The sequence below is a fragment of the Podarcis vaucheri genome (genome assembly GCF_965113315.1).
Source record: "Podarcis vaucheri genome assembly, chromosome: 12".
Classification (NCBI taxonomy): Eukaryota; Metazoa; Chordata; class Lepidosauria; order Squamata; family Lacertidae; genus Podarcis; species Podarcis vaucheri.
Window position 1 is genome coordinate 8,208,504 of NC_138750.1, and position 13,348 is coordinate 8,221,851.

The following is a 13,348-nucleotide window of genomic DNA, read 5'->3' on the forward strand; positions in this document are numbered from 1 at the left end:
ATTTCCTGGTGACTGCTTTAATCAATCTACGTCATCGTTGTGACAATCACTTATTCATCCAAATGGCTCTTGCTTTTTTGCTTTGGTTTTTCTTCCTAGGTGTACAAGTGTTTATGTTTGCAGCAGTGTTCAGAGTGTTGTGACATCTCCAGACCAGACAGTGTTCCTTCTATTTTGGGGACCTTGAAACTAAAGTAACTTTAGCCAGACGGCGCAGCACAGCAGAGAGAGCTATGCTGGAATTCATACTGCTGGTTTAGTGGGTAATTTTAGCAGATTATTTAGTGTTATCTTGTTTAATGGGTGTTTATTGCATTTATTGAATTCACTATAGTGAATCAGGAAAAAGCAGTTCTGTATAATGTAGAGCTAGCTTTGCCAAACTCAGTATTGCAAAAAGGTTGCAGGTTTGATTCCCATATGGGGCAACTGCATACAGTGGTACCTCGGGTTACAGACGCTTCAGGTTACAGACTCCGCTAACCCAGAAATAGCACCTCGGGTTAAGAACTTTGCTTCAGGATGAGAACAGAAATCGTGCTCCAGTGGCGCAGCAGCACCGGGAGGCCCCATTAGCTAAAGTGGTGCTTCAGGTTAAGAACAGTTTCAGGTTAAGTACAGACCTCCGGAACGAATTAAGTACTTAACCTGAGGTACCACTGTATTCCTATATTGCAGCGGTTTGGACTAGATGATCCTAAGGGTCGCTTACAACTCTATACTTCTATGATTCTATGAAATACACTTTAGTTATGACACTTATTTGTTCACCTAGATGTAAGAAAGGCAACTTTTTAAAAAAGTTGTTTGTGAATTGCTCTGTGTATCAATTAGAACAATGTTTTCTGTGAGATCTTTTTTTCTGTCTAGGAGATGCTAGTGAGTATAAGAAATAATACCAAACCCTTTAATATCCAGGACCTAATTGCATTTAACATTAATGATCATCACTAGTAGTCAGACACTTCTGCCTCCCCAAAAATAGGGTTGAGTGACCAGAGAATTAGGGGAAATCTCAAATATGTCAGATTAGTCCCTGCCCCCCCCCTTTGGTAATTTTAACAGATAGCTCAGTTGTTTGAAGACCAAATTATAGCAAATTATAGCAAATGAAGACCAAATTATAGCAGCAACCCAGACTATTTTAACCCTACCTCCACCCCACTTGCATAGTAAATGGAGTGGGGTGGGCTTAATCTTTAAAGCAAAAGGGAAATGTCAACTGTCCTCATCCCTGGTGTTTTTCTCCCCAACGTAGTTGGATGGATCTGGCTGTAAGTGATTGGTGCTGAGAAAGGGAGCTCATTGTAACCACTGATTAATGAGCCCAACTGGAGTGTTTAGCTTGCCTGCATTGTTTGCATTCAAACTGCACCTCCACAGGGACTTCAGAGGAAGGTGTGTTGAGCAACGGAGGACTCAGTGGAGGTCAAGAAGTATCTCCTCTTCGCCGCCTTCACTTCCACAAAGTATGCTTGACAATAAGCGCACACTTTTGTTCAATTGCTTACCTTCAGGGGCGTCCTCCTCTTGTGTTCTAGCAGTCTTCCAATAAGCTGCAGTGCCCATAGCTCTGAGGGATACCACCGTGCCACTAGGGCTCATCAAAGTTCAAGAGGGTGAAGAGGGACAATGGTGTGAGCTGCTCGGCTCATTGCTATGTACCACAGAATTAACCCAGAGCTTCAACAGGGCTGTCCGACGGAAAAGACCCTGAAGTCATCTGGAACGGAAATCTTCAGAGTCTGAGAGTGGACCATTCTAATAGCCCCTCCAAACCTTTGCAGAGGAGCAGCCACTGCAGTCTAAATCTTAACAGGAGGCGATCTAACCATGACAAGGGAAAGGTGGCAAGATCTCCTACCTTCAGATCACTCTCTTCTTGCCCTACTGAGAAAGCCAGATTCAGGGCGTCACCAGCCACATGCATTGTGGGAATGCTGTGATAGTACCATTCCATGGTTCTTATGGAAGCCATGATGTCCTGAGCCAGCCTTAAATCAGTAGCCTCAATATTAATGTTAAAATTCCTCAGATTCTACCTCCATTTTTTATTTGACCTCATTGTTTCTTTCAAACTCCAGAAATTCTTGTTCATTTTTACAGTGGTCTGTTAAAGCGAGCCAACTTCAAGCCATGGTTGTTATTTTGATTAACCGTTGTATAATGTTGTGTTTGAACTCTGTGCTGGGACTCATCTTGCCTATGGTTTATTGAAGGAAGCCAGCTTGATAACCCATGATTTCAAAGTTGCCATATTACAGAGCAATGGTAGTTAAAATTAACCACAGATAAAATAGCAATTTGTCATTAATCAGAAATAGAAATAAGTACTAGGAGCGTTCTCAATAATTCAGATAACATTTCTTCCTCATTTTGCTGGTAGGCTGCTGAGAAATAATGTTTTGCTGTAGGGCAGGGATGGAGAATCTGGACCCTTACAGATGTTGTTGGATCCAATTCCCATCAGCCCTAGCCAGCATGCTTAATGGTCAAGGATGATGAAAATTGTAACCGGAAACATTATTATTATTATTATTATTATTATTATTATTATTATTATTATTATTGAATTTATATATCATCCTCTAGCCAAAGAACCACAGTTTCTCTGTCCCTGCTTTGGGGCTACCTAATGAGTTTATAATAATTTTTCAGACCATTTTGGTTGTTTTACATAGATTATATATCAATTTTCAACAAACATTTGCACACTAAACAGAAATAGGCCCAAGTTTTCTTTTGGTATTGCAAATATCGACTGAAGGCTATGCTATGATGTTCTCACACAATGCATTTTCCTTTTTTGTCCTCAGAAAAAGCCATTGTCAGCAATCATAAAGGAAGCCTGTGATGGGTGAGTTTTATTTGTTGCTGTGCTTTCAACTCTCAAAATAAACAGTTCTCAGATATATTTTCTCCCTCTTGCGAGTTAATTCAAATACCTCCCAGGAACCTACACACACACACAGTACTGGTTTCTAAGGTGTGGGCTTCAATTTTATTTCATCCATTTTGAAGATAGAACAAAGGGAAAGACAATTTTATTTATTACATTTATATGTACAAATGTGTACATTACACACATAAGTAATGGACAACTACCATATTTTTTGCTCTATAACACGCACCCGACCATAACACGCACGTAGTTTTTAGAGGGGGAAAATCTGTAGGCATGCCACCCGTAGGCATTCCCTCCATAACACGCACAGACATTTCCGCTTACTTTTTAGGAGGAAAAAAGTGAGTGTTATGGTGCAAAAAATACGGTATATATATTTGTTCCAAGAGGTTCGATGTGACTTACATAGTTGTTGCCCCGACTTTAACCACGACCTTGTGGGGGGGGGGGGTTAGGCTGAGAGTGACTTATCCCAAGGTCACTCAAACTCCGCAGTTGTAATTGGACATTTTAACTGCGTCAGAACACGTGACTCTCTCGAGTGTGCTTAGCCAAACTTTGGTGTTTGCATGGAGTTCTGCGCAGGCAGGAGATGTTCAGTTCCCCAAGGAAATTACCTGCAAATGAGAGGCCTGTGGCTTCATCCCAAAGTGGCATTTAAGCTGCCTTCCTGTACACTGGCAGACTATTCCATTCAATCCTGTAAGGATCCTCTTGGAGAACGAAAGGTGTGGGAGTGGAGAGATTGTGCAACAAATTAAAAAATAAATCTTGCATTTGTCTTTTTTCTTTTTTAGTTCAGGGGAATCATAACTGCTTAGGGACTTGACTGAAATTATTCCAGCATGGATAAAAGAAATGCACATTATCTTTAAATAGGCTCCTTTAACGCTTCTCTAGATTAGGAGCGAAGAACTGGATCCGTCTGGCAAACCAGTTCCTTTTTCTCCCATTCTCCATAGGCCAAGTTTGACAGTGGGTGGCCATGCCCGCCTGTCAATCACCTGACATCACACATATATTTTTTGCCCACGTGGCGTCAGGCAACCCATTTTTGCATATGTGGTTTGTAATCTAGTCATGCGGACAAAGGTGCTGCGCTTTGCCAGGCCCTGGCAATTAGCTGGTTGTCAGGGTTTGCAAAGGATTTTGCTGAAGGGCTTTTGAGGTGCCGCCCACCATGTTTTTCGGACCCAGCTGCATCTTTACCTGCTGTAAAGATCACACCTGATGTGATACAGGTATGATGTCAGATATAGGGCAGGTAGGTGTGTCTTGGCCCAAACAGCTGCTGATTAGACCCATGGGCTGGAGGTTCTCTACTCTGGTTCTAGATTTACCCAAGTGTTCTGTGCTCAGACATGTAACTAAAAAGCGAAAAGCTAAAAATGGTTCTTGGCTTCTGTCATCCAAGCGCATTTTCCTAATAAAATTGTTTGTACCTTTTAAGGTGGTCTCTTACAAATCACGAGTATTATGCACTGCAACATGCTGACAGTACCAATTTCTACATCACCGAAAAGGTAAGAAAATACCTCTGGACATCCTTTGTGCGCTTTTCTTTCTTTTTGTTTAAAAAATGCTCTTCACGCTGACAATTCAGTTTCAGAGCTAACGTTGAGGGAAAGTGCATTATTACCTTGGTTTTTACAGAACTTAGACCCAAGTGGGTTATAATGGGCTCCCTGTGCCTCATCCTATTGGTCTGAACTCTGTCTCCTGGTAATGTAGCAGTTCAGTTTTTGTGGGTAGAAATATAATTGGGGTATTGGAGGGCTTTCTAGACAAGATTTTAATTGGATAAGCATTATCCGCATGCTGACAGTAATTGCTTCTTAATAAAGCAACTTGTATCAGAATTAACTGTGGAAGGTTTTTTGTGCCAGTTCTTCCAGTGCTGCTGGTATGTCACTGGGTCTAGAGAAGGATCTTGAACTTAGAGCACTTGATTTGGAATAAATATTAATGAATGAATTGTAGGGGCTGTTCTGTTTTTTTAAACCGCCTGCTTAGAAGAATGTCCTTTCTTCATATTGCCAACACTTACTTTGAAACTGCTCTCCTAAAATGCATGTTTAGTTATTCTCCCCTCCCCAATCATTTCAAGTGGAGGATGGCATTGTCTGCTTTCAAGAATTCAACTCTTTGGTTCTGAAATGGTGAGGGAAGCTCCATAAAGTTGACTCTCAGGTTTTTGTGGACATGTTAATACTTTTCTTAAGGATTTATCTGTACAAACAGCAGTTTTTGAACTCTGCCACTGAAGAGAGCAGGTGAGTGTGGTGGCCGTTTGAAAGACTTGCCCACCAAAAATAAAGTCTCACACACAGAAAATTAGTGCACAAAGGGAAGAATCCTTTTCTCCTGAAATAAAACTATACATGGCAGAGCATTCAAGCACATAGCAACATCCTCTCTGTACCCTCAAGTGATGCAAGCAAGCAGTTTTCTTGCGTGATGCTCAGTTGTGTTGTAAGGCTGTGGGCAGAGGAGGGCAAAATTAAATCCTTTTCTACCAAAACCACTTTGCTAGCTCTGTGGACTGCTGTGTCCAAACCTCTTTAGAAAGTATAGTTGAGCTGGCACTTATTCATAATCGGAGTACTGTCGAGAAGCAGCAGACAGGAAACCTAAATGAGACATACCCAGAGCTGGTTGTTAGGTAAACAAAGTATTGTTGCCACCACTTCCCTTTTTTCTCTCCCCTAAATGGTATCTTAATAGAAATTAGATTCAAGAGTTGCATAACACTTGCCATCTCCATGAGAGAGGTGCCCTAATTGTTGCCTTGGTGTGCATTTACAGTGGTGCCTCGCAAAACGAAAAGAATCCGTTCCGCGAGTCTCTTTGTCTTGCGGTTTTTTTGTCTTGCGAAGCAAGCCCATTGACGGATTAGCGCTATTAGTGGCTTTTAGCGGCTTATCTGCTGATCGGATCAGCTGATAAGCGGCTTAGTGGCTTAGAAAAGGGGGGGAAGGAAAAAAAACCCAGCAGGAACTCGCAAGACATTGTCGTCTTGCGAAGCAAGCCCATAGGAAATTCGTTTTGCGAAGCACCTCCAAAACGGAAAACTCTTTCGTCTAGCGAGTTTTCCGTCTTGCGAGGCATTTGTCTTGCGGGGCACTACTGTATACTGAATTAAAGCAGTATTTTTTTCTGTGCTGGCACCCATGGCACTTTTATCAAGATATGAGAAGTAGCATCTTGTTTTTTCTTTCTAAACAAAACAAAACAAAAACACTGGATTAATTTGTGCTTGGAGTGTTTACTCATTTTGTGCTGGGAGGAGGTTTGCTTGCACAGATAGTGGCAGAGGATAGATGGGAAAATAAAGAATCACAAATAAATGGGCATTTTACAGGAACTGGATAGGAAGAGGGGAAGCCAACCCTAACATACAAGTTCGAATGAACAGACTGTGTACATGGATAAAGATATGAAGAAGGAAGGGGGGGCGGGGCAGGGGGGGCCTGGAGTGGAGAGGGAGGGGAAAGAGGAAAAAAAAGAGTAAACCGGATGGTATTTTGAATTGATTTTGTTATGTAAGCCTTTTTTTCAGAAACCATATATATTAATGTTATGTAGTTAGGCATTTTAGTATGAATGATTTTTGTTCTGTATTCTTTGTTTTATAGAATATATATAATAATGTTATGTTACTAAACAAATTTAATAAAGGGGGGGGGGGGAGGAGGAGGTTTGCTGAGCGGTGCATGAGATTTGGCCAAGGCCACAGTCTGGATGCTGCTCTTGGGCTGAGGGCTACTAGCAGTCCATGGCAGTTTTTGTTTTATTAAAAAAGCCAAGCAGGCAAGTCATTCTGATACATGTTACAAAAGTGTTTTACACTCCGATTTCTCTCAGCACAAAACGTGCAAAATAAATCAATTGTTCCAGCTGACAATTTTCAACCACTTGAATTCTGAAGCACAAGCTAAACTGAAGTTCACCCTTTGAAATACGTCATATTAGTTGAAAGTGCCTAAGAAGTAAACTGCAAATAACCTCGAGTATTTGCAGGTCTTCGTAGTAAGCTGGGTGCTGCATTTGTTCTTGGCTGGGTAAGAGATTCTAGCAAATTTTAATATTAAACATTTCACGTTTCAGGAGCCAAAGTGCTAATTTAGTTAGTGCCAAAATATGCAGAAATGAAATGTGAACGAAACAATATAAGATGTAACTGATAGTGGTGAGGCAACATAATACGCACAACGTGTTTCCTTTTCACAAAATTTAACCTCTTCCACTGGGGCAGCCCTGTGTTAAATGCTGCATTTTAGCTGTGAAGTATTTCTTGGCTGCTCTAGATGAAAAGTTATTTGGCTCGTTGTCAGAATTTACGCATTTTGCTGGATGAATTATGCATGGTGCATGTGATAACACTTGATGACTTGCAGTTTGGCACATGAACTGCTTCTGCCAAAGATCCACAAGCATGAGCTGATACAAAAATGTAATCAGTGATGGCTTTCTCATCATGCAGGACGTTCCTTGAAGTTTTAGTAACCGAGAATGATGTATGAACATACTTCTGTGAACTCTCCTTAGAGTTGCTTTACACATGGCACTCTTGAGTCGTGGGGGGGGGGGCTGGAATAGGAAGCACAAAGCTGATGGATTGATGGATATTCTTTGGGGATCGAAACCGGGAAAGGGGGGCGAGAGTTTTGGAACCCAAAGGGTCTATACTTATATGTTGTTTTTTGTTATTTTGTTTTGTAAATATTATAAAAATTGGGAAATTCGTGGAAGGGAAACTGGGTCGACCTTAGAAAAGTATGTAAAGGGTGTGTATTTTGGTTTAATTGAGGTTTATAAGCTAAATTTGGTTAATTAAGAAGAATTAAGTAAAATATTAATAAGGTAAAAGTTGGAGATAAGAACTTGCTGAGTTAAGCATTGGAGTTGGGATGCAGGAAGGGGAGGTGTGGGGAAGTCAGGGAAAGTGGTTAAGAAATTAGGGATTTGAAATTACACGTGTTTGTCTTTGTGTTTGTATGTCTGTGTTCTGTATGTCTGTGTTGTGTATTGTTTGTGTTTGTGTAAATTGTGAAAACCCAATAAAAATTAAAAAAAAGGAATAGGAAGCACAAGGCCCTGAAAAAGTTGTAAATAGTAAAATTTTGCCTCAGCTGCCTCCTTCCTTCCTTCCAACCCTACGCCAGGTGATCTTCCTGGAGGAAATGAGACCTTTTGGGAGAATCTGGTTTGTGCTCTCTGTTGCTGCTACTGTTGAGTGTATGTGTGCATTTTCGCTAGAAGAACACAGATTTTTATAATGCCATTAATCTGTGCTCAAGACAGACAGGGACTGTATATTTGTGCTGCAAGGAGGGTTTTTATTCTGCTTATAGGCTGTCTTGAGTCAAATAGAAAGTAAATAAGGGCGAGAAAATGAAATGCCATTGGTATTACTCAGATGCCCGTGACTACTGCTACAGTTTTTACTGTTTACCGGTTGAGTGAGGGAGAAATACCAAAGGTCATGATGACTGTTTCATGGACTTTGCAGACTTGTGAATAGATGGCTTCAACAAGTGGGCATTTTGACCTTTCACATGCCGGGATTTGGACTGCCTTTCCCAGGCCTCTGAGGAGAGGCAAGCCTAGCATTTTCTCAGAGTAGCAGAAAGGAATGTTTCTGTGCTTTTTAACCACTTTAACCTGTGGGCCCTTGCTTATAATTCTCTGCAAGTATGAACACATTGGAAGGATTTCTTGGTGTCTGTGTGATAATTTGTTGCCAGTACTATCATTTTAGTCAGAACAATTTTCCTTAAACCAGAAATAGACTATTTATTCCAAATTCTAAAGATACTTCTGCTACTTAAATAAGTTTGGGGAACGCAAAACGTCACTTAGAGAAGGATTTGAAATATTTTGCTTGAAGCTTGAATATGTTCTGTATTGTTTTAATGAGTTGTAAACTATGTTGAGATTTTTTCATTAAAATATAAAGTGGTAGGTATGCAATAAAATTCTTCTTCTTCTTCTTCTTCTTCTTCTTCTTCTTCTTCTTCTTCTTCTTCTCTCCAGTCCACAGGATCACAATCGAATGCAGCCTTTCTCAACCTCAGGTCCCCAGCTGTTGTTGGACTACAACTCCCATCATTCCTAGCTAGCAGGATCAGTGGTCAGAGATGATGGGATTTGTAGTCCATCAACAGCTGGGGACCTGAAGTTGAGAAAGGCTGATCTAATGGACACAACAGAAATGCAAAAAGGAATGAGGGAAGACTAAAACAAGCTATGGAAGAATTGCTGCTTATCTGCCAGAGTGCACTTATCCTGCCATTACGTTCTTCCTGGCTGATGGCAGAAGCCAAAGTGTGCTTTCCTTTAGCCCTATTTGGTTGCAGCCATTGCTGCATGTACTAAATCAATGTTTGAACTTCTGAGCCAAGATTCAAGCGCTTTTGTATTGTCTAGCTGAAACGCTCAACAGTAAGAACAAGAGCACCATTTTGATTATGTCACCCTCCTCCCAGCCCCAATGTATTTTCTTCTTCATTCCCCTTTGTTTCAGTCTGCATCTATACCTATTATGTCACCGGAGAACAATGAGGAGTCTTGTCTTCTCTTGGTTTGTCTTCTCTTCTCTGTTCTTGTGTGGATAAATGAAACTGTGACCACCTGGTTTTTCATTCGGATTCGGTCTGGACGAACCTCCTTTTTCTTTTTGTAGATTCCTTATCTTGTTTTTGAGCCCTGGCTACAGTAGTTAAATTGTTCTGTGCAAAAAGTTACGGTTTCTTGTGAATAATTCCTGTAATTGCATATGCTAGGGAAACTCTTGCTTTATAAAAGCAGGCTTCGTGTGAGGGAGGTTGCACAAATAAATAAAAAACTAGTATTTCTGTTGCTTCTATTCTTCACTTCAGTCAGCAAATATTCTAAGAGGTGCTCTGAGTTTATACCTGACCTGCCTTTTCAGTATATGCTAATAGAATGAGGGTCATTTCTGCATACATGAAAAACTATATACTCTGTCATATATACAAAAGACACAGCAGCAAAATAAACTACAACTTGAATTTCAAGATAAATTAATGTAAGGAGGTTCACAAGGGTCATCTATGTGGGGTGCTAGAGGAGCAGGAGAATGGACAATTTATTGATTGATACATTTAAATTTAGCATTTTGGTTGTTTGCTTTTTTGAACCTAACAATTGCAAACATGGTGAATCTTACATACCAAGATGCTGGGAATCTAACCTATCAATCCAAAGATGTTTTAAAGCTTTGAAAATGAAAAGTAAACTTGCTGATTAGAATATTTTTGAATACTGTGGTCAGTGTGAAGCAGATTTCTTTATACAGTCCACAACTTAACCAAACATTCTTGTTATCACTGGTATTAAGTAGTCACAGAACAGCTCTGTGTATCCACTGAAATTAGCCGACACGCTGAGCACGGTTTCGTGCAGGTTAATGTAGAATATCCCTTTGGTTTAATTGTGCACTGTTTCCTTTCAGGCGCTTAAGTAATTGTTTGGGAATGGAGAAACAAAATTGGATTTTTAATTGGAGAGCAGATATTTCCGCTTAGGTTTTGTCTGGCCTGCTGCATTACAAAGCAGATACAAAGCATTCCAGTGGGATACGTAAGAAGTACTTCATAAGCTCCTGTCTACCCGTGGCATCTTCAGACTTTTTCTTGTGATGGCTCTGGTTAGAGGTGAACCACAAACTCTGTGTCATTGCAGGCTGACACCTGATACCCCTGTGGTGCTGGTGGTAGTAATAGTGCTTAGCATTTTTGCAGCTCTTTTGAGCAGAGGTAGTCACCATGGTGCCCTCCAGCTGATGGTTGGATGCTAGGTCCCATCAGCCCCAGCCAGCCTGGCCCAATGGTCAAGTATTGATGGGGCTTGTATGTTTGTTTTCCCAAAATACCGTATTTTTCGCTCTATTGGACGCAGTTTTTCCCCTCCAAAAATTGAGGGGAAATGTGTGTGCATCCTATGGAGCAAATGCAGGCTTGTGCCATAGCCGCGCGCAACCCCTCCGGCAGGGAGAGGCTGCACGGGGCTAAAGGGGAAGCCAAAACAGCGAGCGGGATCCATCCCGCTCGCTGCCTTGGCTTCTTCCATAGGTGCGCGCAACCCCTCTGGCAGGGAGAGGTTGTGTGCAGCCTGTACGCTGCTCTTTGGGGCTGGGGGGGATTTTTTTCTTCTTGATTTCCCCCCCCCTAAAAACTGGGTGCGCCCTATGATCCGGTGCGCCCTATGGTGCGAAAAATGCGGTACTTGCATACTGCAATTTTATAATAAAATGTCAAAGTGGTTTACAACAGTTTTACTTACACACACACACACACACACACACACACACACACACGCCAGACCACAAACTATTACAGAAAATGTTTATCATAATTATCTTCATAAGCCTAGCAGCAATGGGAGGAAATCAGCAAACTTTTAAACGTTTAAGGAAGATGCCTGCTAAATCCCTATTGGAAGAGCATTCCACAGGGCTCAGTGGCTCTAATGGCTTAGATTTGTGTTGATGTCAAATGAGCCTCACCAGCTCTGGGGACAACCAGCAATGCTCCTACAGATAATCTCAGTGATCAGACTAGGATATAAGGGTTCAGGCGGTCCCTAACTTCTACTTCAGCAACTTCTGGAGAACACCATATTGGTTACCCCTGCTTTAGTGTGTGCAAACCATATTACCCTGGCTGAATTCACATGTAATGCTCCACCATGGTTTAGCATGATGAGAATGAGCTGCAGCGATCTTCGGACTTGCATGCCTCATGTATACCTTCTCTCCCCTCTTCCACCATTTCCATTTCAGACTAACCACACTTTCTTGTGACACCTGAACATAGACATACGACAGTTGGTCTTATCCATGCTTAGTGGAAACAAGGCAGCTCCAAGCTATGGATTATGAAACTGGCTTGTTTTCATAGCCTAGGGCTGGATTGTAACACTAAAAAGTGGTTAAACTAAAACAGACGTTGGACCTTCTCATCTCTTCGTAGTTGTGCTGGAATGGGAGAATGCAAGCTTAAAATCATGGTTTAGTATTAATGTGCATGATGGGCCAGAGGTAATTTGAGAGAAGCTGAGAGTGGATTATCTATGCTCACCTAATGGGGTTTGTGACAGAGGTGAGGCCTAAATCAAGTCCTTCCCCGTTCACATCTCGTTTCCTGTTAGCTGCTACTGTCCACCAACGCTCTGTTTAAAAAGGTCTCTTTTTCTTAAAGATAAATGACGCTTACAAGCGCTGGAGACTTTGGTCAAATCAAGGTTCAGGTTGATGAATGGGATGGAGCATAGGAATAAATAGTCACTTTCAGTGTTTGCTGCAGTTCATTTCAGCATTTCTTTTTTACTTACAGCATACTTCAGTCTGTCATGGCTCCTATTGTTAGCTGCTGTATTAAGACACAATCCACAATAATTTCATAATACAAATATCACAAGTTGGTTCAGGTGAATTATAATAGTATTTATCAATTCATGTAGTGCAGTGAATTTATACACTGCTTTATAGTTAGTTGTTTGGGGTTGAATAGGAGGTCATATGGTTTTCTTCCTCTGAGGGCAGTCTTTCAACATTGTCTTTGGTTGAATTGCTATTGTAATTTTTATCTGCTTGGTATAATTGTTTATCTTTAAAAGAATCCAGAACGTAAGGAAAAAGTAAGTCCCATTCATTCTCTTCAGCTTTCACCCTCCTTTCCTTTCAATCTCCACGATTGTAAAGCTTAATCGGTTAAGCTACAAAATGACTGTTTATTTGGGCTTGTTAGCATTGCCCAATTGGGAACACGTGTCAGGATGCAAGTCGAATATCCTAAGATGCTTGTAGCAGACGTGCTGTTTGGTTACTTCTCAAAGGCATGGATATCTGACATTGCTTCTGTTTCCCCCAGGAACGAATTATTATGTAGTGTAGGTAGGTCAAAGGCTTTCCAAATTTAGTGACAGTGAGACTTTCTCTCCCTAGTCAATAAAACACAGGCGTGTCCCAAAGTATAGAATTCTGTGGTCCAGGATTGGCAGCCGAGTAGCTGTGAACCTCAGACACAGTACATTTTTATTGTTACTGTTATGTAGTGTAGTTTCACCCTGGGCCAACAGGGGGATACTGTATATAGTTTTCACTCAGGTCTGTAGATAGTTTTCACTCAGGTCCGCGTCCGTTATTTTAGGCGGGAACTCTGAGCTGTTATGGTTACAATGTTGACAGCCGGCTGACTATAAATACAGGCCGGCTGAGCTGTTCGCAGTCAGTTTATTTCCAGCTTACCAGAATAAAAGAGCTACTTGAAGAGATCGCTGTGCCGGCTGCTATGTCAACCCACAACTTAACACTGGCGACGAGGATGGGATGGATGGACATCAGAGCACAGCCAGATGCGGCCAGCCTCTGAACTGAGCTGAATCACAGAGCGAAATCACTGAGCGAAATCACTGAGC

General features: G+C 41.3%; 1 protein-coding gene across 3 annotated transcripts in view; it reads left to right on the forward strand.

Annotated features, from left to right (window-relative positions):
* The window catches only part of ELMO1 (engulfment and cell motility 1), a 334,285-nt gene that overhangs the window by 77,851 nt on the left and 243,086 nt on the right, over nt 1-13,348 (forward strand). For all 3 annotated transcript variants that reach the window (XM_082192827.1, XM_082192825.1, XM_082192826.1), the window contains exons 3-4: nt 2,817-2,857; nt 4,356-4,428. In XM_082192827.1, coding sequence (XP_082048953.1) covers nt 2,817-2,857; nt 4,356-4,428 — 114 coding nt within the window. The remainder of the gene's footprint in view (nt 1-2,816; nt 2,858-4,355; nt 4,429-13,348) is intronic.